This window comes from Rana temporaria, chromosome 11 (assembly GCF_905171775.1).
Source record: "Rana temporaria chromosome 11, aRanTem1.1, whole genome shotgun sequence".
Lineage (NCBI taxonomy): Eukaryota > Metazoa > Chordata > Amphibia > Anura > Ranidae > Rana > Rana temporaria.
The window spans coordinates 130,925,292-130,952,891 of NC_053499.1; the positions used below are offsets into that span (position 1 = coordinate 130,925,292).

The 27,600-nt window shown below is 45.8% G+C and overlaps 1 protein-coding gene across 1 annotated transcript; it reads left to right on the forward strand.

Moving 5' to 3' along the window:
• The first annotated feature begins 196 nt into the window (after window positions 1–196).
• C11H16orf46 (chromosome 11 C16orf46 homolog) lies at window positions 197–24,466 on the forward strand. The gene is made up of 3 exons (XM_040329160.1): window positions 197–229; window positions 16,112–16,328; window positions 23,390–24,466. The coding sequence occupies exons 2-3, from the start codon at window positions 16,134–16,136 to the stop codon at window positions 24,371–24,373; spliced, it is 1,179 nt and encodes a 392-aa protein (XP_040185094.1). The 5' UTR covers window positions 197–229; window positions 16,112–16,133; the 3' UTR covers window positions 24,374–24,466.
• The last annotated feature ends 3,134 nt before the right edge of the window (window positions 24,467–27,600 follow it).

A 27,600-nucleotide genomic window follows, 5' to 3' on the forward strand; every position in this document is an offset into this window, starting at 1 on the left:
GCGGGAGTTTGGCTTCAATTTGTTAGTGTATTGAAATCTGCTAATGCATTTAACACTACTCTCCCCCCAGACTGATAATGCTGCTGTCTGCTGTACCTCCTGTTCTCATTCCTCCAGAGTTGTGTCTCACTAACACAAGAGGTGTGTTACTGGCCAGATCACCAGGTGAAAACAGAAGGAAAAAAGCCAAAGAAGAGAAACCAGATGCAGCCACCACATCTAATGATTGGTAAGCTGCAATATATAACATTTTTTGGTTTCGGGTTTAATACTATGAAAAAATTAAGTCTGCAGTTCCTTTTATCCACTGCAGCCCCAGAAGAATTGGCTGCTCTATGACCAGAGCATTTTTTGCGATTCGCCACTGTGTCGGTTTAACCGACAATTGCGCGATCGCGCGACGTTGTATCCAAACATAATTGACATCCTTTTTTTCCGACAAATAGAGCTTTCTTTTGGTGGTATTTGATCACCTCTGCGGTTTTTATTTTTTGCGCTTTAAACAAAAAAAAAAGACAATTTTGAAAAAAACACAATATTTTTTGCAATATTTTGTACTTTTTTTCTGTAACAAATAGATAAATATTTTTTTTTTCTCGGTTTAGGCCAATACGTATTCTTCTACATATTGTTGGTAATAAAAATTGCAAAAGGCGTATATTGTTTGGTTTGCGCAAAAGTTATAGCGTCTACAAAATAGGGGATAGATTTATGGATTTTTTTTTTCTACTAGTAATGGCGGCAATCTTTGATTTTTTTTTTTTTATCAGGACTGCGACATTATGGCGGACATATCGGCCACTTTTGACACATTTTTGGGACCATTGTCATTTATACAGCGATTAGTGCTATAAAACTGCACTGATTACTGTGTAAATGTCACTGACAGGGAAGGGGTTAACACTAGGGGGCGATCAAGGGGTTAATTGTGTTCCCTAGTGTGTGTTCTAACTGTAGGAGGAGGGGGACTTACTATAGGAGATGACTGATCGTGGTTCCCAGCTAGTAGGAACTCGCAATCTGCATTTCCTCTCAGAACAGGGAGAGCTCGTTCCCGCAGACCATCGTAGCTGTACGTCCGGCCCTCTAAGCGCCCCGTCCTGACGAGCTTGCGCGCAATAGCGATCGCCGCGATCGTTAGAGCGAGAGCAATAATTCTAGCTCTAGACCTCCTCTGTAGCTCAAAAAATGAAACCTATAGAATTTTTTAAACGTCGCCTATGGAGATTTGTAAGGGTAAAAGTTTGACGCCATGCCATGAGCCGGCGCAATTTTTAAGTGTGACTTGTTGGCTATCATTTTACTCGGCGTAACATTATCTTTCACAATATATAAAAAAATTGGGTCAAATTTATTGTTGTCTTATTTTTTAATTAAAAAAAGTGATTTTTTTCCAAAAAAAGTGCGCTTGTAAGACCGCTGCGCAAATACGGTGTGACAAAAAGTATTGCAATGACCGCCATTTTATTCTCTAGGGTGTCAGAAAAAAAATATATATAATGTTTGGGGGTTTTAAGTAATTTTCTAGAAAATTAAAATGTTTTAGTCTTGTAAACACCAAATCTGAAAAACACCTTCTGTCCTTAAGTGGTTAAAGGTGCTGCCATCTCTTGCTTTGTGCATGCCTCTCTCTCCGCAATTCCCGACCAGTGTTCTGCTGTTTCTCTTCCCCCAGATGTTATGCAGCTGAGAACAGAGTATATGTGATTACTTCAAAAAAAAAAAAAAAAAGGGGGGGGTATTTTGAATGTGTGTTTGTGGTTTTTTTTTTTTTTTTTTTTATCTCTATACACAAATGTTTTCCTTTCACTTCCATTTTAAACTGAATGGGTTGTTTTACAGGGTAAGGGATTTCATAACATATATATATATATACACACTATGAGAAGAATGTCTGTTACGTCAAAAATAATCACCAGACAGACAGAACAACAGGTTGTGTCAACTTGATGTTTCATTGTTGCTAATGGGAGTTCTAGTGGTCTCTGTACTGACGTTTACATGAACAACTCTAGCTCCAGGGTTACCATTGTTGAATGTCCATGAACCCTGTACTTAGCACAAAGGCAAATCTTGTGACCTGGCCTTTTTCAAAACTGATTTCCAAGCTATTGTTAAAAAGGGCATGGGTAGCTGGACACTGACACGGGGGCATGTGCCAATGCAAAAAAGTATGAAAAGTACCATTTAGCAGAGAGGAAAACATTAAAAAACAAAACAACTGCACAATGGCATGGGGGGTTTCCCCTAAAAATGCCAACCAAGCCCATATCCAAGCATGCAGCCTGGAGAGGGAGAGCAGTTTACCAACCCCCCCCCCCCCCCCCTTACCTGAACCAGACCAGGCCACATGATTTTCAACATTGTGGGGGCTACCTTGCAAAGAAGGTAGACAAATCTCTCCCCCTTGCCAGACACCTTGTCCAGTTGTTGACTGTAATAATATTGGCAGGGCCGATCCGCCCTATAGGCTCACTATGCAAGCCGCTTAGGGCCCCGCAAAGCTGCAGAGGGCCCCCCAAATTACTAGAGGCCCCGCCTGGTGAGAAGTCATTTTCGGCCCCTCACCCCGCTTCTCAACTTGCTGGCTGCATGGGAGAAGAGGTAAGAAGTCAGCACCCCCCGCTTCTCACTTTAATGTAAGATGTCATTTTTTCCGACATCAGAACACCCCCTTCCCCCCCGTTTCTCAACTTTAATGTGACATGTCACTGTCGACAGCCCCCCTCCCCGCTTCTCAATTTTAATGATGTCACATGTCATTTTTGGCAATAATGTCTCCTGTGATCCCTGGTTAATTGTTTACAAACAGCAGTCGGGTATTCAGGCGGATGAAGTGGACAATGTTGTCCAAAAATGTTTACCCAGTCCATGAAAAGGCTGGGTTTGGGTTAGGGTTGTCCCGATACTAGTATCGGGACTGATACCGAGCATTTGCGTGAGTACTTGTACTCGCACAAATGCTCCTGATGCCTGATCCGATACCTGGGAGAGGCGGTGTTTCATCAGATTATGCGACCTGGCAAAACCAGAAGTCAGCAGGCGGAACAACGAAAGTGACGCTCCGCGTCAACGTCAGCGTTTAGACATCCCGGCGCCCATCTTGGTACAGCCTGCACTCGGCCGCAGTAAGCCGGCAGCAGACATCTTGCTACACCCAGTTCTGACTGGGTGTAACAAGATGGCCGCTGCTGCTTTTAGGCGGCCGAGTGCAAGGTGTACCAAGATGGGTGTCGCAGGCAGCCATTCCTCTCATGCCATTTTAGTGCCTGCCCATCAGTGTCCATAAATGCCACCTATCAGTGCCCAATGCCCATAAGTGCTGCTCATCAGTGCCAGCCACCTGTCAGTGCAAGCCATCAGTTCTTATCAGTGCTGCATATCCGTGCCCATCAGTGCCACCTAATCCTACCGGTGATGCTTAATCAGTACCACCTATCAGTGCTTCTTAATCAGTGCCACCTAATCTGTATTGTGCTTTGAAAACTGTCACATGACATTTAAAAAAAGTATCGGCGAGTACTTGAAAAACAGTATCGGTACTCGTATCCGTATCGGGACAACCTTAGCCCAAACCCAGCCTGTTTATGGACTGGGTAAACATTTTCGGACAACATTGTCCACTTCATCCGCCTGAATACCTGGCTGTATTCGGTCTTAAAAAAGTGGTATCGGGACAAGCCTTGTTCTGAGTATACACAGAAAACTTAGAGTGACAAAATAGATATTTAAAGTAGATCATAAGCTCTTCTACTAAACCAGGGGTGTCAAACTCCATTTCATCGTGGGCCGCATCAGCATTATGATTGCCCTCCAAAAGGGCCGGTTGTATCTGTAAGATTAGATGTCCAGCGCATCCCCTCCCCTTACATTAGATGTCAAGAGCCACCCCACCATCAGAAGTTGAGCCCCCCACTCTCCCTTACATCACAGAGCACCCCCTTTCCTTATGCTGCTGCTGGATGCATTGCTTGAAAGCAGAAAGTAAGGGTCTGGAGTAGGACCAGAGGAGGGCTGGAGGTGCGAGGGCCACATGAAATGGCCTGGAGGGCCGGATTCGGCCCGCGGGCCTTGTGTACTAAACAATACATCTAGAAATAAAATGCAGGTATTTCTCCTTGTGTTTTGCTTGCCATGCTCCATTATCAATGCATAGAACTGCAGCAACTTAGAAGAACCACATGAATAATTATTTCAGATAAACGTAATTTCATTTGATAATAGCAACTCACTTCAGAGAGACTAATTTAATCGATGTGGTTTAATTAGTCGAGTTAAACTAAAGACTAGCTGAATACATTGCAAGAGCAAACCAAGGTCACTTTACCACCTGAACACTTTCAATAAATAATTACACAGGACATTGCCTTGTACTTTACATTAATGTGTCTCAAATAACACTCCATAAATCATGGACGTTTCCATTACTACAGCCCTTTTACACTCCCATTATAGGGATAACGTAGCATTTATCCTTATGCCGCGTACACACGATCATGTATCCTTATGCCGCGTACACGTGATCATTTATCCTTATGCCGCGTACACGCGATCATTTATTTTTACAGCTCTGAATATTTAGGCTGCTTTCACACTCATCCATTTTTTTTCCGCTTCAAAAAAAGAGGAAGAAAAATATGTGATCATGTATTCTTATGGAACTCTTTACACTAATCTGTTGTGGGTCTGGTGCGTTTTTTAAAATCCTGCCTGCTGCATTTTTTGTGCGGTAAAAAAAAAAAAGCTTCAAAAACGCACCTCCCCATTGAAAAAACGGCAATAACGCATCAAAAATGCATGTTGCGGTAAAGTCGCTGCAAAAACACCTATGCGTTTGTACCGTGTTTTTGCTACGGATCAGTGTGAAAGTGCCCTTATGACGCGTACACACGACCGTTTTTTGGGTTGTAAACAATGACGTGTTTTTTTTTTTTATGTCATTAAAAACGATCGTGTGTGGGCTCCAGAGCATTTTTCACGATGTAAAAAATGGCCATTAAAAATTTAGAACATGCGCAAATTTTTTTGAACGTCGTCTGTGGGCTTTAACGACGTGTAAAAAAAACGCGCATGCTCAGAAGCAAGTTATGAGACGGGAGCGTTCGTAATGGAGTAAGCACATTCATCACGCTGTAACAGACTGAAAAGCGCGAATCATCTTTTACTAACACGGAATCAGCAAAAGCAGCTCAAAGGGTGGCGCCATCCGAATGGAACTTCCCCTTAATAGTGCCGTCGTATGTGTTGTACGTCACTGCGCTTTGCTAGAGCATTTTTTTTTTCACGATCCTGTGTAGGCAAGGCCGTTTTAATGATCGGGTTGAAAAAAACTTTGTTTTTTCTAGACCATTAAAAATAGGGTTTTCTTCCGTCTGAAAAAACAGATCCTGACGGAGGCGGGTGATTACGGACGTTAGCGGATGCTCCATCCGCTAAGGGCCGTGATCCCATAGGGAACCATTGTAAGTTCGTAAACTGACTTATGAAAAGCGGACCGTTCGTCCGCTGGTGTGAAAGGGCCCTAAGGAAACACAGCTTCATCACCTATTTACTAAGTAAACAGTCTTCATTCCTTTAGTAAATCAACACTACTGTGTATTAACCACTTAAGGACCGCCTCCTGCACATATACGTCGGCAGAATGGCACGGCTGGGCACAAGCACGTACCTGTACGTCCTCTTTAAGTGCCCAGCCATGGGTCGCAGGCACGCGCCCGCGACCCGGTCCGTAGCTCCGTGGCCGCGGGACCCGATCGCCGCTGGAGTCCCGCGATCGGTCCCCGGAGCTGAAGAACGAGGAGAGCCGTGTGTAAACACAGCTTCCCCATTCTTCACTGTGGCGCCGTCATTGATCGTGTGTTCCCTGATATAGGGAAACACGATCAATGATGTCACACGTCCAGCCCCGCCCCCCACAGTTAAAAACACATATGAGGTTACACTTAACCCCTTCAGCGCCCCCTAGTGGTTAACTCACAAACTGCAATTGTCATTTTCACAGTAAACAATGCATTTTTATAGCATTTTTTGCTGTGAAAATGATAATTGTCCCAAAAATGTGTCAAAATTGTCCGATGTGTCCGCCATAATGTCGCAGTCACGAAAAAAAACGCTGATCGCCGCCATTAGTAGTAACAATTTTTTTTAATTAAAAATGCAATAAAACTATCCCCTATTTTGTAAATACTATAGATTTTGCGCAAGCCAATCGATAAACGCTTATTGCGTTTTTTTTTTTTTTTTTACCAAAAATAGGTAGAAGAATACGTATCGGTCTAAACTGAGGAAGAAAAAAACTTTTTTTAGATATTTTTGGGGGATATTTATTATAGCAAAAATAGTTTTTTTTTCAAAATTGTCGCTCTATTTTTGTTTATAGCGCAAAAAATAAAAACCGCAGAGGTGATCAAATACCACCAAAAGAAAGCTCTAATTGTGGGAAAAAAGGACGCCAATTTTGTTTTGGGAGCCACATCACACTACCGCGCAATTGTCAGTTAAAGCTACGCAGTGCCGAATCGCAAAAACTGGCCGGGTCCTTTACCTGCATTTTGGTCCGGGTCTTAAGTGGTTAATGATCGGGTTGAAAAAAACGTTGTTTTTTCTAGACCATTAAAAACATCATTTTTTACAACCCAAAAAATGGGTGTGTACGCGGAATTAGCGTTTAAAAACCCCATATCATTCATTCACAGAGTTCTGTGAATTAATGAACTACAATTACCATCATCCATTGAGGCTGACAGCTTGTAATTCTCTATGAACTATTAGGGTGCTGGTGAGCACTTTGGTAGTTCAATGATCTTCCTGCAAATCAGTAACTGCCTGCCCATGTCAGAGGTAGAGGCAGACAGTTCTACTGTCAAACTGCATAAGCCTGGCATTGCAAGATCAGCAGATCAAGGGTGCAATGCTTTACAGGCTCCGAAGAAAAAATTATAATGCAATTTTTTTTTTTTTTAACCACTTGCTTACTGGGCACATATCCCCCCTCCTCCGCACGAGTAGCGCTATACAAGTCATTCATTCATTCCTGCCCAAGCGAAATTTCAGCTTCCGGCACTGCGTCGCTTTAACTGAAAATTGCGCGGTCGTGCGACGTGGCTCCCAGACAAAATTGACGTCCTTTTTCCCCCACAAATAGAGCTTTCTTTTGGTGGTATTTGATCACGCTATAAACAAAAAAAAAGCAATATTTTTTACTCTTTGCTATAATAAATATCTCCCAAAAATATATATAAAAAAACTATTTTTTTCCTCAGTTTAGGCCGATACATATTATTCTACATATTTAAAAAAAAAAAAATCGCAATAAGCGACTGGTTTGCGCAAAAGTTATAGCGCCTACAAAATAGGGGACAGATATATATATTTTTTTTATTATTTTTTTTTTTTTTACTAGTAATGGCAGCGATCTGCGATTTTTATTTTTTTAAAAAAAAAATTATTGGGATTGCGACATTATGGCGGACACTTTTGACACATTTTTGGGACCATTCACATTTTATACAGCGATTAGTGCTATAAATATGCACTGATTACTGTATAAATGTGACTGGCAGGGAAGGGGTTAACACTAGGGGGCGAGGAAGGGGTTAATTGTGTACCCTGCATAGTGTTTCTAACTGTGGGGGGAGGTGACTGACTGGGGAAGGTGACCGATCTGTGTCCCTATGTACAAGAGGCACAGCATCAGTCTCCTCTCTCCCTGACAGGATGTGGATCTGTGTGTTTACACACACAGATCCACGTCCTTGTCTGTTTAACCGCCGATCGCGGGTGCCCGGCGGACATTGCGGCCGCCAGGCACACGCATCGGCATCTCGGTGATGCGTCGGGGGTGCGCGCTGCTTCGCCGGTGGCGCTCGCGCACCCCCCAGTGGCCGGAGGGCAATTGAGAGCCACCTTGAGGCCGTCTTTATACAATAGGCGGGATCTCAAGTGGTTAAGGTGAACTTAGCCTTTAACCCATGGGTCTTCAAACTATGGCCCTCCAGTTGTTTAGGAACTACAATTCCCATCATGCCTAGTCATGTCTGTGAATGTCAGTGTGTTACAATGCCTCATGGGAAGTGTAGTTCTACAACAGCTGGAGGGCCGTAGTTTGAGGATCCCTGCTTTAACCTGTTCCCATCAGGTATTGGGATGCCTGCCTTTACATTACGCACATGAACTTTAATGGCATCCCAGTCTTTGTCTGTAGGGTTCAACAATTGAGTTGGCCCACCCCTTGCAACTATAACAGTTTCAACTCTTCTAGGAAAGCTGTCCACAAGGTTTAGGAGTGTGAATGTTGAATGGGAATGTTTGACCATTCTTCCAGGAGTGCGTTTGTGAGGTCAGGCACTGATGTTGGACGAGAAGGCCTCAGGTTGAGGTCAGGACTCTGTGCAGGACAGTCAAGTTCCTCCACCCCAAACTCGCTCATCCATGTCTTTATGAACCTTGTTTTGTACACTGGTCCAAATAAGTCTTGACCTCAACCCAATAGAACACCTTTTGGGTGAATTAGAGCACAGACTGCGGGCCAGCCGTTCTCTTCCAACATCAGTGCCTGACCTCACAAATGTGCTTCTGGAAGAATGGTCAAACATTCCCATAGACACACTCCTAAACCTTGTGGACAGCCTTCCCAGAAGAGCTGAAGCAGTTATAGATGCAAAGGGTGGGCCAACTCAATATAGAACCCTATGGACTAAGACTGGAATGCCATTAAAATGTGCGTGTAAAGGCAGGCGTCCCTAAACTTTTGGTAATATAATGTATATATGCAGAGGCTGAGCGAGTGGGCTTTAAAGCGGGGGTTCACCCAAAAAAAAAAAAATTCTTGGTCTACCATGCCATCCAGCATACTAGCGTCAGCTACAGTATGCCTTTTTTTTTTTTGCGCTGTTCTTACAGTTTAATCCTTTAGTTTAGTTTCAGACCCCCGTTCCTATGAAGAGGGGAACATGATTGATGGCTGGCTATGGCGCGTCACGCGTTCCGAAATAGGACTCGGATCTATACGGCGCCTGCGCAGTCAGCTCCTAGTCTGTGCGCAGGCACCGTATAGCGCCGTGAAGAGCCGAGTCCTACTCCGGCTATTTTCGGAACGCGTGACGCGCCATAGCCGGCCGTCAATCATGTTCCCCTCTTCATAGGAACGCCCATTCCCCGCGGGAGTCTGAAACGAAACTAAAGGATTAAACTGTAAGTACAGCGCAAAAAATAAAAATAAAGGCATACTGTAGCTGACGCTAGTATGCTGGATGGCATGGTACAAAGTTGTTTTTTAGGGTGAACCTCCGCTTTAACGCTGAGGAGCCACACATATTTGTCCCTTGGGAATGGTTTTCTATGTTGAGAACACACTGACTGCTTGTTCCCAGCACAGTGACCTAGGTGTCGCACGCAGTTCCCGTTCACGTGATGCTGTGATAACCAGTTATAGTGGTCACATGATTGGGAAATTCCACCTCCCAGCATTCAGATACTTCTGCAGCGGTGGTGGTAAGGGGTTAAAATCCATCTCTGGAATAATGTTATCTCCCCTAACTGATTGCTATAGTAAAAAAAAAAGCTATGGGGGCACTGAAGGCCAGAGTCTTCTCTTTTCCATTGTTTACCTCCTTCTGGGTCCTTTTTCAAATGTTCATGCCACTGCCTGTGTAACATGGACGTTTCCTATTGGCTCCCCTTTAGTGGGGTTCTCTCAGGATCCAGAAGAGGAGTGATGTCAACATGTGGGGAAGGTAAGAGACCGGACCATCTTCATACTGGATTCTCCTGCACCCGGAAATGGCAGCGGCGAGGGACCTGGCTGGTGGGGGGGTGCATAGTTGAGTATATCTTGGTTCACCAGTTAAGTCACAAAACCCTTTCAGTATAGGTTAGAGGGAGTGGCTAGAAGGAGGTTTTATATTTTGAATAGGGCTTTAAACCACAAATCTAGAAGTTGAAACTTGGTTTGTTGCTGTGAAGCCGCTGTATAATTACAAGATGCTACTGTACACACGATCGGATTTCCAGTCGGAATAAACTCCGACAGGTTTTTCCGACGGAATTCCGCTTAAAGCGGAGCTCCGCTGAAAAAAAATATATTAAAAGCCAGCAGCTACAAATACTGCAGCTGCTGACTTTTAATATTAGGACACTTACCTGTCCTGGAGTCCACGGCCGTCCGCAGCAGAGGACGAGCGATCGCTCGTCACTCTCCCCCCCCCCAAACTCGGTGAGGGAACCAGGAAGTGAAGCGCTCTGGCTTTACTGCCCGGTTCCCTACGGTGCATGCGCGAGTCGCACTGCGCCTGCTGACTGGCTCCCGCTGTGCTCTTGGAGCCGAGTGTTCCCAGAACACAACGGGGGGGGGGGGACAGGAGGTGACGTCCTGCCCACAGTCTGCCCGCAGGCTGTGGCCAGAAGTGGGTGCAAATACCTGTCTTTAGACAGGTATCTGCACCCCCCTCCCCCTGAAAGGTGTCAAATGTGACACCGGAGGAGGGGAGGGTTCCGATAAGCGGGAGTTCCACTTTAGGGTGGAGCTCTGCTTTAAGCTGTCTTGCATACACACGGACACACCAAATTCCGACCGTTGAAAACGCGGTGACGTACAACACTATGACAAGCCTAGAATAATGAAGTTCAATGCTTCCGAGCATGCATTGAATTGGTTCCGAGCATGCATGTTTTTTTCTTCGTCAGAATTCCGACCGTGTGTACGCGGCATTAGGCTTTTTAAGAAGCTTATTTACTACCGTATATACTCGAATATAAGCCGAGGCACCTAATTTTACCACAAAAAAATGGGAAAACGTATTGACTCGAGTATAAGCCTAGGGTGTCCATCTGCATGCCTCACTGTATCCATGTGCCCATGCCTCACTGTGCCCATGCATCACTGTGCTCATGCCTCACTGTGAGCCTAGGGTGTCCATCTGCATGCCTCACTGTATCCATGTGCCCATGCCTCACTGTGCCCAAGCCTCACTGTGCTCATGCCTCACTGTGAGCCTAGGGTGTCCGTCTGCATGCCTCACTGTGTCCATGTGCCCATGCATCACTGTGCTCATGCCTCACTGTAAGCCTCGGGTGTCCATCTGCATGCCTCACTTTGCCCATGCCTCACCATGCCTCACTGTGCCCATGACTAGACTTACGTTTAACATGGTAGTATATAGAAGAGGTGCCCGGCTTTAAACATACGGTGCTCCCTGGCCGTAGGTCCCCCAGATAGCAAACTTTGCACACTTGTAGAGGAGAACTGTGGCTACATGTGTGCCAAGTTTTATGGCCGGCCCATACCGGTCCCCAAAGTTACCAGAGAAATGGCCGTTTAACATGGGAGTCTATGGAAGGGGTGCCCGACTTTGAAAAAAAAGAAATCGGTGCTCCCCGGCCGTAGGTCCCCCGGACAACAAACTTTGCACACTTGTAGAGGAAGATGGGGGCTATATGTGTGCCAAGCTTGCCGGCTGGCCGGTACCGGGTCCCCAAAGTCCGGGAGATCAGGCGCAAAAAAGGTGACTTGAGTATAAGCCGAGGGGGGCATTTTCAGCACAAAAAAAATGTGCTGAAAAACTCGGCCAGCCTAATATCATTAGGCTGGCATTGCCCTGAACATTGTAAAAGTAGAACTGGAGTGCCCACATTTGCTGTGTTGTTGGCAGACATACAGAGACCAGAAAATTAGGAATTTCTGATGGCACTAAGCTGGGGTATTATAAGTAGGTCACAGTGCGCCGCCCCCCCCTCCCACAGTCACAAAAAAAAAAAAAAACGGCCCCTTAAGAACTTTTATTCGGCTAAAATGTCATTTTGACATTTTAGCCGCAGTTCTCGCGGCCGTCTATAGAGGGCGCTGCAGCGCCACCCCCTTTTTACAAATAACACACATTCGTGCATAAATGCACAAATGTATGTTATTGTTGGTTGCCAGCGCTGCCTGGTCTATTCAGATAACCGGATGCGGGACGCCGGTTACCCGAATAGCGGCAGCTGGTTGGCTGAGGGGAACTGCCTATCAAAGCCAGCGGCTCTGATAGGCTTTTCTCCGGCTCTCAGCTGTCTATACTCTGAGCGCAGGCAATCTGCGCTCATTGTATAAGACAAACGGCCGTTTCAGCCAATCAGGTTCCCGGATTCTGGTTATCAGGAACCTGATTGGCTGAAGCTTCACCACAGCGGCAGAAGACATCGAGGGAGCACATGGAATCCTCAGGTAAGTGCTTTTTACAGGGAAAGGGGCACAGTGACATCATGGGGCACAGTGGTGACAAAGGGCACAGAGGTGACAATTGGCACAGTGGCATCATGGGGCACACTGGTGACAAAGGGCACAGAGGTGACAATTGGCACAGTGGCATCATGGGGCACAGTGGTGAGTGACAATGGGCACAGTGGCATCATGGGGCACAGTGGTGACAATGGGCACAGTGGCATCATGGGGCACAGTGGTGACAATGGGCACAGTGGCATCATGGGGCACAGTGGTGACAATGGGCACAGTGGCATCATGGGGCACAGTGGTGACAATTAAAGGGCACAGTGGTGACAATTGGCACAGTGGCAACAGTTGAGGGGCACAGTGGCTGCGTTTGATGGCATGGCACAGTGGTGACAATTGATGGCACAGTGACTGCGTTTGATGGCATGGCACAGTGGTGACAATTGATGGCACAGTGGCTGCGTTTGATGGCATGGCACAGTGGTGACAATTGATGGCACAGTTGCTGTGTTGCATGGCACAGTGGTGACAATTGATGGCACAGTGGCTGCGTTTGATGGCCTGGCACAGTGGTGACAATTGATGGCACAGTGGTTGTGTTTGGCATGGCACAGTGGTGACAATTGATGGCACAGTGGCTGCGTTTGATGGCATGGCACAGTGGTGACAATTGATGGCACAGTGGCTGCGTTTGATGGCATGGCACAGTGGTGACAATTGATGGCACAGTTGCTGTTTGATGGCATGGCACAGTGGTGACAATTGATGGCACAGTTGCTGTGTTTGATGGCATGGCACAGTGGTGACAATTGATGGCACAGTTGCTGTGTTTGATGGCATGGCACAGTGGTGACAATTGATGGCACAGTGGCTGCGTTTGATGGCATGGCACAGTGGTGACAATTGATGGCACAGTGGCTGTGTTTGATGGCATGGCACAGTGGTGACAATTGATGGCACAGTGGCTGCATTTGGTGGCATGGCACAGTGGCTGCGTTTGATGGCACAGTGGCTGCATGTGATGGGCACAGTGAGGCTGCAATTTTTGCGCCCCCCCCAAAAATTTTGAGCACCAGCCGCCACTGGTAGGTCACACTGCATGAACAACTGAAGAAATAAGTAGAGATACATGTATCATAATACAGCATCTGACAGTGAAAGCGAGCACTCCACAGAGACGGGGAGATTATGAGGGATTCTTACGACAGCTTTATGATCCGGAGTGGATTCATAAAAACAGACACAAAATAATGTATCTGTGGTGAGTGGAAGTAATATATCATTCCCCAGATTTGTGTTCTAGGGCAAGCCAGAAAATAAACCAATTTTATTAGCTGATGTGGACAACACATACATTTTGCTCTTCTGTAGTTTTATAATTCAGCTCCATCAATGTACAATTCTCTACAGATCACAAATACATCAACGATACTGTTAAATACCTAAAGTGGTTGAAAAGCTTTGGTGTGTGTGTGTTTTTTTTAATAACAGAGGTTTATACTTTCCTGCACTCACATTTTATTGTGCCTGTGTTCCGGCTCCAGCCGTGTATGCAAACATACGAAGAGAAAAAAGCGTTCCTCTATCGTGTTTCCCCCGTGCCTTTCTTGTGATCGGCGTGTTGTTCTGTAGGTGTCGGCAGCTTCTACGCGTTTCGCAAAGTTTGCATCATCAGTCCTATTAGGTGGATGTAGGTCACTCACCAAGGTAGCGCAATCCTCATATTATATCAAACACATTCTGGGCAAGCCACCATAGAGTGACTTGCACCCTTTTGATTGCAGCAAGCCATTTAATATAGAACAAAGTTGTTTTCTCCATTTGCGCCAGTAACATCCGTCCCAAATAAGCAGTCACTGCCTTTCAGATAAGTTCCCATTAATTTTTTTTTTTTTTGTAGCTATCTGTAAGGCCCCATTCACACGGACGGACCGTTCAGGTCCGCCTGTCAGTTTTGACGGCGGACCTGAACGGCCGTTCCATGCAGTCCTATGGAGCGTCGGATGTCAGAGACATGTCCGCTGACATCCGATCCGCCAAAATCAGACGTATGGCGATACGTCCATATCCATCCATGACGGATCGGATCAGGTGAGATCTGATGAAAACGGACAGCATGTCCGTTTTCATCAGATCGCTCCATAGGAATCGGCGGCGCTGCACAAGCCCCTCCCCGCTCAGTGAGCAGAGAAGAGCTTGTCATCTGCCAGCTCTGCGGACTGAGCTGGCGGGAGCAGGCGGACTCCGTAGCGTCGGAGTCTGCCTCGTGTGAATGGGGCCTAAGAGGGCGATTCTTTCCAATGTTCACAAGTGTAAGGAGCATTCTTCCCCCTGACCATCACACTAATGTATCATGAGTTGTAGATATAGGCCCATATTCTCTCTAAAAATCCGCGGGCTGCGCTTAAGGCACTTACACTCCGCTGTCCCAACTTACAGGAGCAAGTGTTGTATTCCCCAAACACTTGCTCCGTAAGTTGGGACGGCGGAGTGTAAATGCCCCGGCGTAGCCTGGCGGATCTTCAAGGGGGCGGCTTGTATTCAAATTAAGTGCGCCCCCGATTCTAATGAACTGTGCATGCGCCGGGCTTCAAAAAGCCCAGTGCGCATGCTCCAGTTCTCGGCGGAAAACTTCAATGACGCCGACGTGTGCGTCATTGACGTAAAGTCGTATTCAAGAACGACTTACGGAAACGACGTACCCGACGAAAAAACACGACGCGGACCCGACGCCATCCGTAACATGGCCTACGTGCGGAAACTTACTCCTCATATAGCAGGAGTAAGTTTCCGCTTTCGCAAACGACGTTAGCGACGGTTACGCGACGCGAACTCGTTCGGGAATCGGCGTAGAAGGATCATTTGCATACGCAAATGAGTCCTTCACGTAAATGCCATCTAGCAGCGGCCGGCGTCATTGCATTTAAGATCCGCCAGTGTAAGTGACTTACAGATGGCGGATCTAAGGCCCCATACTCACGAGCAAACATGTCTGCTGAAACTGGCCCGCAGGCCAGTTTCAGCAGACATGTTTGGTCGTGTGTAGGCGCGAGCGGGCCGAATTCCAGCAAACATTTGCCCGCCGGGCCTTTTCCCAGCAGACAAATATTCCTGGACTTGTTTTAAAACAGTCCGCTGGAATTCTGCCCGCTCGGACATGTACGGTCGTCAGTACAGACCTACCGTACATGTCCAGGCGCCCGCCGTCCCTCGCATGCGTCGAATGACTTCGACGCATGCGTGGAAGCATTTTAAAGGCGGGCCGCCCACGTCGCCGCGTCATTGTCACGGCGACACCGCGTCATCGACGCGGCGACACCGCGGACACGCCCCGCGTATTGTTTACGCGCGGACTTCTGTACGATGGTGTGTACAACCATCGTACAGAAGCCCTCTGGCAGACATGTATGGTGAAAACGGTCCGACGGACCGCTTTCACCATACATGTTTGGTCGTGAGTACCCGGCCTTAAGTGTATCTATGCGAAAATGATTCTAAGAATCAGTCGCATAGATACACGGGCCAAAAAAGGGAGATACGATGGAGTATCCTGAGATGCTCCATCGTAACTTCTATGAGAATATGGCCCATAGTAATTAAAAAAAAAAAAAAAAAGGAAAAACTTTATTGTAAAATGGCCCACAAGTCCGAGCTATTTGGCCAGATCTTGTGATAGCTTAATCACAGAGGGTGACGTGCTTGGATTTAATGTAGTGTTACATTAAAGTTTTTTTGAGAAAAAAAACAAAAAGACGTCACGGTGTGGCTTTTTCCGATTTAAATTGGATTTTTGTTTGCAAATAGAACTTTAGCTGTTATGGGTGTATTTTTTGTTTTTGTCAAATACTCTGTTTATTAGTAGTTTGGGCTAGTTAGGGTCACAAGCATTTTTCATTTGTTTTTCAGGATTTTTTTCAAAGGCAATCCAATGGCTATCCTAGATAATGACGTGCTTTTGGAGAACTTGCAAGATCTAGAAGAAATCCCAGAGAAGGTGCGCTCCCCATGTGAAGGGAAGTGGGAGAAGGTTTTAACGGAATCTCTTCTGGAGATCAGCGAGAAGATTTTATATGATGATCAGAAGTCGGCAGAGCTAATAATAGGGACGGGGTGGGAAGAAGCGGTAAGTAGACATCACATCTCCAAGTCACAATTTGAATAGCTAAGCCAATTTTGATTAATAGGTTAGGGAGGTAGGCTATCTTAAGCCACCATAAACGAATTCAACATTATCTGCATGGAACACCTTGCTGAATAAGACTCTTTAACCACTTAACGCCCACCGCACGCCTATTTACGTCCACAGAATGGCACGTAAAGGCAGATGGGCGTATATATACGTCCCTGCCTTCTAGCGGGTCGGGTGTCCGATCGGGACCCCCCCCCCACTGCGTGCGGCGGGCGGCTTACCTCGGGGAGCGATCCGGGACGACGGCGCGGCTATTCGTTTATAGCCGCCCCGTCGCGATCGCTCCCCGGAGCTGAAGAACGGGGAGAGCCGTATGTAAACACGGCTTCCCCGTGCTTCACTGTGGCGGCTGCATCGATCGAGTGATCCCTTTTATAGGGAGACACAAACGATGACGTCAGTCCTACAGCCACACCCCCCTACAGTTGTAAACACACACTAGGTGAACCTTAACTCATACAGCGCCCCCTGTGGTTAACTCCCAAACTGCAACTGTAATTTTCACAATAAAGAATGCATTTTAAATGCATTTTTTGCTGTGAAAATGACAATGGTCCCAAACATGTGTCAAAATTGTCCGAAGTGTCCGCCATAATGTCGCAGTCACGAAAAAAAATCGCTGATCGCCGCCAATAGTAGTAAAAAAAAAAATTAATAAAAATGCAATAAAACTATCCCCTATTTTGACACCAATTTTGTTTGGGAGCCACGTCGCACGACCGCGCAATTGTCTGTTAAAGCGACGCAGTGCCGAATCGCAAAACCTGGCTTGGGCATTTAGCTGCCTAAAGGTCTGGGGCTTAACCGGTTAAAGGGGTTGTAAAGGAATTTTTTTTTTCCCTAAATAGCTTCCTTTAGTGCAGTCCTCCTTCACTAACCTCATCCTTCGATTTTGCTTTTAAATGTCCTTATTTCTTCTGAGAAATCCTCACTTCCTGTTCTTCTGTCTGTAACTCCACACAGTAATGTGAGGCTTTCTCCCTGGTGTGGAGAAAGCCTCTTGAGGGGGGAGGGGGCGAGCAGGCACTCTCTCTACTTTGCAGATAGAGAAAGGAGCTGTGTGTTAGTGGGCGTACTGACACTCCTGCTCGCCCCCTCAAGAGGCTTTTTCCACACCAGGAAGAAAGCCTTGCATTACGGTGTGTAGTTACAGAGAGAAGAACAGGAAGTGAGCATTTCTCAGAAAAAATAAGGACATTTAAAAGCAAAATGGAAGGATGAGGTAAGTGAAGGAGGACTGCACTAAGGTAAAGGAAGCTATTTAGGGAAAACATTTTTTTCCTTTACGACCCCTTTAAACGTGAAACCGTGGTTTAGTGGATGCAAATGTAAGAAATAATAACTGTTGGTGTTGGTCTGTGACAACAAATTGGCTTCTAAGGCCGCGTACACACTGTCGGTCCATCCGATGAGAACAGTCCGTTAGGTGTCCATCGGTTCAATTTTAAAGCAAGTTCTAAAATTTTTGACCGAAGGATAACTGACCGATGGGGCCCACACACGATCGGTTTGGACCGATGAAAAGGTCCTTCAGTCCGTTTTCATCGGTTTGGACCGACCGTGTGTACGCGGCCTCACTCTAATTTTCTAAGGATCATTAAAAACACGTTTAGGATAAGTTGACTGGTTTCAGTAGGCAACAGCCATATTACCTTTCGGACACTATGGGGGAGGTTTACTAAAACTGGCGCACACATAATCTGGTACAGCTGTGCATAGTAACCAATCGGCTTCTAATTTCAGCTTGTTCAATTAGGCTTTGCCGATAAGGCCCCTTTCACACTGGCGGAGTTCACCAGCAGGTCCGCTTATTCAGCAGGAAATCTCTCCGCTGATCCCTGCTGAGAAGGCGGGTGACAGGTCTGTGTCCGCTTCGCTAATGCAGAGCGTACACCGACACAGCCCACTCTCCTCTGTGGGCGGCCGTATAGACCACCTGTCCTTTTCCATCTGACTGTTACCCAATCTGATCCGCCAGACTGATAGGAAACAGATCCCCCATCTGTCTGTCTTTAGCGGACAGGATCGGATGTTGGCAGGTGTCAACAGATATATGTCCATTGATATCCATCGTTCCATAGAGCGCAATGGATCATCAGATTAGGTCTGCCTGAAAAACTGACAGGCGGACCAGATCGGTCTGTCCATGTGAAAGGGGCGTTAAACCTAGGAGCTGATTGGTGTCTTTTCCAGTTGTTGGGCCTTAGAGCCCATTCAAACCTGTGTGTGTGCACTGTTCACACATGTTGCTTTGTGTCTGCACATTCATTTCCTATGGACCCCTAATGAGGTTCAACGCACCAAAAAACCCTACCTGAACCTTTTTTAGCCAATGCACTGATTCTTTTTTTAGCGCTATTTTTAATAAACATACCTACTTCACCATGGGAGATTGTTTCTTCCTTATATTCCCATACTGATGTCTGGAGATTTGGTGATCTTTTATCCAATTTTTCCTTGGAGGCTCCTTTTGCAGAATCGCTGACACGACTATCGGGAGTAATCCTGTTCTAATGTGCCGTATATGACTCCTGTAATGGGGGTCATATAAATCTGGTGAGTAGGCTGTATGATTGGTGTTGGTGGAGGAAGACCCATAGACACTTCACTGTTGGATTAATAAAGCCCTATGCACCATTAGAAATCATTTGATGGAAGTTTTTGGACTTTTTATTACCAGTATAATTAACTTTTTGGACACAGCACTTTAAATGTATTACTCCCCCACTGGAGATATCTGGTGGTAATTCTATGCAGATTTGCTTATAAGCACTTTTAAAGTTAATTTTATGTGATTGTATTATTCAATCTTGCACGTTCACCTATGACAATCAATCCGCTAGGGACATCTAGTGGTCATTCTTGATATTGCACCATTCTTCCACTTTATGATGTAAATGCTTTATTAATTATTAGGGTGCGCGGTTCATCGCAACTTTGCTTTATGCGTGTTGTGGTGCATTTAAAGTGGTTATAAAGGCTGAAGGTTTTTTTTACTCTAATGCATTCCTTGCATTAGGGTAAAAAACCTTCAGTATGCAGATCCCCCCTTATACTTACCTGAGCCCCATCCAGCGATGTGCATGAGAGCAGAAGCTCACCCAGGTCTCTCTCTGCTCATTGGCATACACAGCAACCAAAGCCATTGGCCTTCTGTCAATCACAGCCAGTGAGCCAATGAGAAGAGAGGGGTGCTGAGCCACGCTCTCTGTGTGGATGGACACATGCTTTCTCAGGAGCGAGACTGCTCGAGTGCCCCCATAGCAAGAGGCTTGCAGTTGGGGGCACTCGGCAGAAGGGAGGAGCCAAAACCGCCTGCGGGTGGAACCCAAAAAGAAAAAGATTTGGGCTGATCTGTGCAAAACCATTGCACAGAGCAAGTAAGTATAAAATGTTTGTTATTTTAAAAAAAATCTCGACTTTTTAAAATCACTTTAAAGTGAGGTGCATTGTGAAAGACACTTAATAGTAAACACATAACACCTTAATAACAGAATTGCACATAACAGCAGAAGATCCCAGAATCAGGTTGTTTTGAAATGATTATAATCTTCTATTTTGTGTCCCTGAGTCTAGGAGGGGGTTGAAGCATTCAATGCTGGTTTGGTCTATTGATTCTATACCTCAACATAACACAGAGGCCCCAAATCTGTAGCCAGGTCCTCCAGTTCTTGAAGTCTGTATGTTTTGGGGAGACATGGACTTGAATCCGAAGTAAAACTACTCCGACGTCCCCCAGGCACACACCTTCCAAAGAATAGAGCCCCCTCAAATGTCAGAGCAAATAGTAGGCAATAGGTTAGCCTGCAGTCACCTCCAAAAGGCCCTGTCCCGGTTGGGTCTGTCACGGAATATATACCAGCTTACAGTATCTACCATGTTTGCGCTTTCCTTTCTGACTGCCGCCTGTCACATGGTTTGCATTTGGCTTTAGAAGGATGGCTCAACTGCTTGAGGGGTCCCATGGGACCACCCTTACATATGCCCCTCAGCCTGTGACAAGACGCATGCGCCTTGTTGTGGCACTAGGAATGAGGGTGGTCATGTGGCCATATTGTGACAACTAAGATGCACATGCATTGCTTTATCAAAGGGGATAAGTGAGAGTATGTACAGCTATTATGAGTGGGCATGTGATGAGTGCGAGTATCTACAGCTAACTTGGGAGGGACTGGGATGGGCCTGCGCTGTGCAACGAGTGATAATATGTAGAGCTGTAATAGGCAGGCCTGGGATGGGGGCGGACATGCACTGTGATGTCAGTGGGATGAGGAACCAAGTACTATGACATGAACAGTCATGTGACCTCTACAGTATCCACTCCCTCTCCTCCCCAGCTGGAAGTTTAAGCTAGTAGCAGAGATTAGTAAGGAGCAAATGACAAGAAAAACTAAGACCCACGAGGATATATTCTCCCAAAACAAGTTGATTTTGTAAAACTGTCAAATATGGGTATCCTGTCGTCGCCCCCCCCCCCCGAAAGGTGCCAATTGTGGCACCAGAGGGAGGGAGGAATCCGATGAGCAGAATTTCCAATTTTGGGTGGAACTCCGCTTTAAGCAAAACAGTGTATGAAACCATAGGAAGCCTTCCCAAATAAGCTTAGAATATAAAAAAAAGAGGGTTTAGAGCAGGGGTCTCAAACTGGCGGCCCTCCAGCTGTTGCGAAACTACAAATCCCATGAGGCATTGCAAGGCTGACAGTTACAATCATGACTCCCACAGGCAGAGGCATAATGGGACTTTTTGTTTTCGCAACAGCTAGAGGGCCGCCAGTTTGAGACCCTTTGGTTTAGATACACCAGGTGAGGAATATAAGCATTTAGGTCAAGCTAGCAGGACCTGTAGTCACAGGATGCCAATCTCCTGGTTTCAGTTTATACCCCGTGCTCTGCCATCAGAAAGGGCTTCATCAGCAAAAACTTTTTACATTCTGTTCCCATATTGCTACTGATTACAAACCCTTTTTTATTATTCTGTGTTCACAAAATGTTTTATCCCGAAGGGATTTGTTCAAAGGGGATATAGAAATTAGGATGCATCATTTTTCTTTTCTAAATTTGATCTAAAGCAGCCTGAAAAAATAATATTGTGTTATCATAGAAAAGATATGTTGGCTGGGGTATTACTTCCAAAATCAGCCACTGTGAAATTCAATTATATTAGAGATTCTTACAAAGAAATTCTTGTGAAGGTTCACTAGATCTAAAGTATAACTTGTCTTCCATAGAAAAGCAATAATACTTTCATGTATCCGTTGTTATGATTGATTGTCAAGCTATATAAGGTATAACGCTTTAGAGGCTTAGATTTCTAATCAGTTAACCTAATTGTAGAAAATGATTTTTAGCAGAACAGCTGAAGACCTGTTAGGCCTCGTACACACGATTAACAGAGGACAACGGTCTGATGGAGCGTTTTCATCGGTCAAAACCAATCGTGTGTGGGCCCCATAGGTTATTTAACCATTGGTTAAAAAAAAGCCAGCTTGCTTTAAATTTAACTGATGGATTCCTAACCGATAGGTCAAAACCGATCGTTTGTAGGCACAACCATTGTTTAACCACTTCCCTACCGGCTCATTGTAAAATGACGCCGGCAGGGACCCTCTCTCGATCCGGGTGGACGTCATATGACGTCCTGTGTTCCCGGCGATCTGGGGCGCCTGCGGCAGCGCTCGTGACCTGGCGTGGGTGCCGGGCGGCCGCGATTGCCGCCGGGCACCCGCGATTGCCGGTAATCACGGCAGGAGTGTGGATCTGTGTGTGTAAACAAAAGAAGAGCGACAATTTAAAAAAAAAAATATATATATTTTTTACTTTTTTATTTAATAAATATCACAACTTAAAAAAAAAAAAACACATTTTATTTCCTCAGTTTGTGATGCAGCAACTGTGTCAGCCAGATCATAAAGATACTATTTCAGATTGCTGTTTCTTCATAAAATCGTTTTTTCCAACTATAGATGACGCGTCTTGTTGATCTGCTGTGTGATACCATTTACACCAATAAGCACTGACCCCATGGGATGGCATTACCTTGTAAACCAGTGTGGCACACTTCACTTTCCGTTTCAATATTCTGTACGTTCTCACCAGGGAGCCCCGAGTGTGCCCCCGAAAAGACCAGAGTCTCTATAATCTCGAATAGTATTATTAGCCCTGAGTCATTTCCACAGGCAATGGGGAACGATCTCCCACTTATGCGGCGAGGCAGAGTGAGGTTACCGACGTACAAATAGTCCGCCTCCGGGACCTGGCTCCTAGGATGGACGTCCCACTGGTCCAATGCCGAGAACGTGGGATGTGTGATGTCCATCATAGGCACCGCCGGTTCCAGGAGGAGGCGGGAATGATACTGTGGCCACGCTGGGCACTGGGCGATCCCCGCTTGCGGGTGTGTAAATGGCAGGGCCCTCACATCCTGGCTCTCTCTCCCTGATGCATGCAGCCTGCTGTGAAGTGGTCGGAATGAGCTGGGCTACACTACACAGGTAAGGCTGAGCTGAGCTGCAGAGTGTCAAGAGTTCACATGTATGTGTCAGGGGGGGACCAGTGTAGGTGTCAGGGGGGGGACCAGTGTAGGTGTCAGGGGGGGGACCAGTGTAGGTGTCAGGGGGGCCAGTGTAGGTGTCAGGGGGATCAATGTAGGTGTCAGTGTATGTGGCGGGGGGGGGGGGCAGTGTAGGTGTTAGGGGGATCAGTGTAGGTGTTAGGGGGATCAGTGTAGGGGTCTGGTAGGTCAGTTTAGTGGTCAGCATGGATGGGCAGCCAAGCAGTCAATTCCGCCCCCGCCACGGGTGGGCTTGGACTTCGTGCTGAAGCCCCTGGCCTTTTTCACACCCAGCAACGCCCCTGGTTCTCACCTTACGAGCGTCCAAGCAACCTCATAAACCCACAGTCGAAGCACATTTTTCCCTTTCATGGATGTTTATATTTTAATAGAACTGTTCAATTAGGATATCAATGATTGTTTTTGTTCCTTTGGCCCCATAGGTTTGTGGTTGGGGTCCAGTTTCTGCTACGGCCTGCATGTACCCCGCTAAGAAACCGAAAAAACTTAAACAAGTAGATGTGGCAGACTGTCTCCTGTGCCTTGGCTTGTATTCTGTGCCAGACAATAAAGACGGGACGTCATCAGAAACAAAAGACACAATACACACCAACCATAAAGAGATGCCTGGAGCTGCACAGAAACTGGTCAGTACCATCCCTGCAGAGGAGGACCTGCCCTCTGAGTTTACAGATCACTGCTCTTCTACTGCCATGGTTTCCACAACAGAAACACATTGTGATACAGTAAACCTAGTATCCCCTGGAGAACAAAGACAAAACAAGGACAAGAATGGACAAAGAATCTCATCTCCATTTACAGGCAGAGCCATTCCAATTTGTAAAAACTGTTCTAATATGAATGAACTCCCTATCGTAAGTTCACCAATGCTACTGCCACCTATTAAAGTGACTGCTGGAATCGGGTACGCCGAACACATGGCAAGAAGAAGGGATTTTCTCATGCAGCAGCTTGAAAAGCTTCCTTCAAAGGGGTCTGTAAGGGGCAATATAAATGGTCACATCCTCAGCAATACAGATTTGAAGGCAGAGAAGAGACTCCTTGAAGCATTGGCAGAACTTCCTCAAGAGCAGCTGAAAGTGCCAGAACACCTATCCTTTATCACGTCTTGTATTCCAAAAACACCCATCAAAGAGCTTGACCGCTTCCAATGGTCCAGGTCTCCTGTAGAGCAAAAGCTGAATGCCCAGCCGTCCATAAAGCAGAACATCAACTCTGCTCCTATAGGCTTCCTTCACACCAAAACAATGCATAACAAGCGCAATGTGCACCAGGAAGCAAGACCTCTCAATGATGCAAGGTATAGAAGAGCAAAATCGGATACCAACGCGGTGCTTAGAAACACTATATTGCCTTCTCTGATTGTCACACGGGTGGACATACCATCAAAGATTAAATTGTGCTAATTAATGGTCTTACTTTCAGCATTAAATGCAATCGAGTACATATGGCATATGCAAATACAGTACAGACCAAAAGTTTGGACACACCTTCTCATTCAAAGAGTTTTCTTTATTTTCATGACTATAAAAATTGTAGATTCACACTGAAGGCATCAAAACTATGAATTTACACATGTGGAATTATACATAACAAAAAAGTGTGAAACAACTGAAAATATATTTCATATTCTAGGTTCTTCAAAGTAGCCACCTTTTGCTTTGATTACTGCTTGGCACACTCTTGGCATTCTCTTGATGAGCTTCAAGAGGTAGTCACCTGGCGCAGCACCCCATCACTCTCCTTCTTGGTCATATAGCCCTTACACAGCCTGGAGGTGTGTTTGGGGTCATTGTCCTGTTGAAAAATAAATGATGGTCCAACTAAACGCAAACCGGATGGAATAGCATGCCGCTGCAAGATGCTGTGGTAGCCATGCTGGTTCAGTATGCCTTAAATTTTTAATAAATCCCCAACAGTGTCACCAGCAAAGCACCCCCACACCATTACACCTCCTCCTCCATGCTTCACAGTGGGAACCAGGCATGTAGAGTCCATCCGTTCACCTTTTCTGCGTCGCACAAAGACACGGGGGTTGGAACCAAAGATCTCAAGTTTGGACTCATCAGACCAAAGCACAGATTTCCACTGGTCTAATGTCCAGAATATGAAATATATTTTCAGTTGTTTCACACGTTTTTGTTATGTATAATTCCACATGTGTTCATTCATAGTTTTGATGCCTTCAGTGTGAATCTACAATTTTCATAGTCATGAAAATAAAGAAAACTCTTTGAATGAGAAGGTGTGTCCAAACTTTTGGTCTGTACTGTACATATAGATTTTAGATAGACCACCTACCTCCAAAGCTATTCTCTGCCCTTGCTGAAAATCGCTGTTCTTTGCAAGCTTAGAGCAGCAGTGGGATGAGACCTTGCTGGAACCGGTGCTAAGGGTCTTACTTTCCCTGTTTTCCCTCTAATATCTGCATACAGGAGGTGCCATTCACACGGCTTTACCTCTCTGCTGGAATGGTCTTGCCAAACTAAAAGAGTGCCAGTAAAACCCATTTTTAACAATGCTATTGCAGTGTATTTATTTTTAGTATTAGAAATACTAAAGCTGAACATATGCCCATGGTGAGTGAGAATTTAGTCATACAGCTCCAATGTGATAATAAATATATTGGTCAGTGTTATTCTCTGTATTATAATGATCAACTTTGTGAGAAACAAGTACTGCCTAAAAAGCACCTGTATTCGGGGTGTTAACATGAGACTAATTTAACCACTTAAGACCCGGACCAAAATGCAGCTAAAGGACCCGGCCAGGTTTTGTGATTCGGCACTGCGTCGCTTTAACAGACAATTGCGCGGTCGTGCGACGTGGCTCCCAAACAAAATTGGCGTCCTTTTTTTCCCACAAATAGAGCTTTCTTTTGGTGGTATTTGATCACCTCTGCGGTTTTCATTTTTTGCGCTATAAACAAAAATAGAGCAACAATTTTGAAAAAAATGCAATATTTTTTACTTTTTGCTATAATAAATATCCCCCAAAAATATATAAAAAACTATTTTTTTCCTCAGTTTTAGGCCGATACGTATTCTTCTACATATTTTTGGTAGAAAAAAAAAAAAAAAACGCAATAAGCGTTTATCGGTTGGTTTGCGCAAAATGTATAGCGTTTACAAAATAGGGGATAGTTTTATTGCATTTTTTTTTTTTTTTTTACTACTAATGGCGTCGATCAGCGATTTTTTTTCGTGACTGCGACATTATGGCGGACACTTCGGACAATTTTGACACATTTTTGGGACCATTGTAATTTTCACAGCAAAAAATGCATTGTTTACTGTGAAAATTACAATTGCAGTTTGGGAGTTAACCACAAGGGGGCGCTGATGGGGTTATGTGTGACCGCATGTGTGTTTACAACTGTAGGGGGGTGTGGCTGTAGGAATGACGTCATCTATCGAGTCTCCCCTATAAAGGGGATCACTCGATCGATGCAGCGCCATAGTGAAGAACGGGGAAGCTGTGTTTACACACAGCTCTCCCTGTTCTTCAGCTTCGGGGACCGATCGCGGGACTCCAGCGGCGTTTGGGTCCGCGGTCCTGGAGCTTCGGACCGGGTCGCGGGCACGTGCCCACGGCTGGGTACTAGCACAGGACGTACCTGTACATGCCTGTGCCCAGCCGTGCCATTCTGCCGACGTAAATGTGCAGGAGGCGGTCCTTACGTGGTTAAAGGAGATGTCCAGCCTGAGCTTCTCTTCTGGGTAACAGGAGTGCAATTCGTTGTGACCCATTTTCAGTGGAGAGCGGTCTGAAATCTGCTCTGCGCTGACGTCCCTGCCATCAGCGCGTCATCCCGACTTCCAGGTCGTGATCCGCCAGCTGCCCTGATTGATGGCCGTCTCAGCGAGCCGCTAAGATGGCCACTCCCTGTCCCTCCACGGCTCAGCGCTTCAATGAGCGCGGAGAAGTAGAGCAGAAGCGATGCTGACTGACAGTTAGCATCGCTCTGCTTGGGGAGAAGTTAGAACTGAATCATCGGCGATGTGCGATAGCTCGGTTCTCAGTGCAGAGACGCCGGGGGACAGATGCAGCATCGGTCTAATGCTGCATCCACCTAGGTAAGTATAACTAGCAAAAAAAAATAAAAAATCATACTTCTCTTTTAACATACTTGCTGGGGGGAAAAAAAGGAAAGAAAAAAGTTAAATACTTCCAGGGATCAGTATGTTATGCATAGTTACAATGGTCCAGCTTGGACCACTGTAAATATATATGGCGTACCTGGTCGATGCCACTGGAAGCTGAAAATCACTGAAGTTGACACTGCTAAATCCATAGGGCTAGATTCAGAAAGACTTAAGACGGGCGTATCAGTAGATACGCCGTCGTAAGTCCGAATCCGCGGCGTCGTATCTTTAAGCGTATGCTCAAATTGAGATACGCTTAAATGTTTCTAAGATACGTAAGTCTCCTATGCTGTCATATCTTAGGGTGCATATTTACGCTGGCCCATAGGTGGTGCTTCTGTTGATTTCCGCTTAGAATATGCAAATGAGCTAGATACGCCGATTCAGAAACTTACGTGCGCCCGGCGGATTTTTTTACGCCGTTTACATAAGGCTTTTTCCGGCGTAAAGTTACCCCTGCTATATGAGGCGTAGCCAATGTTAAGTAT

Coding starts and splice junctions, on each gene's coding strand:
- C11H16orf46 (XM_040329160.1), top strand. CDS start 16,134: ATGGCTATCCTAGATAATGACGTGCTTTTGGAGAACTTGCAAGATCTA. Junction 16,329..23,389: donor GGACGGGGTGGGAAGAAGCG/GTAAGTAGACAT, acceptor TTGGCCCCATAG/GTTTGTGGTTGGGGTCCAGT.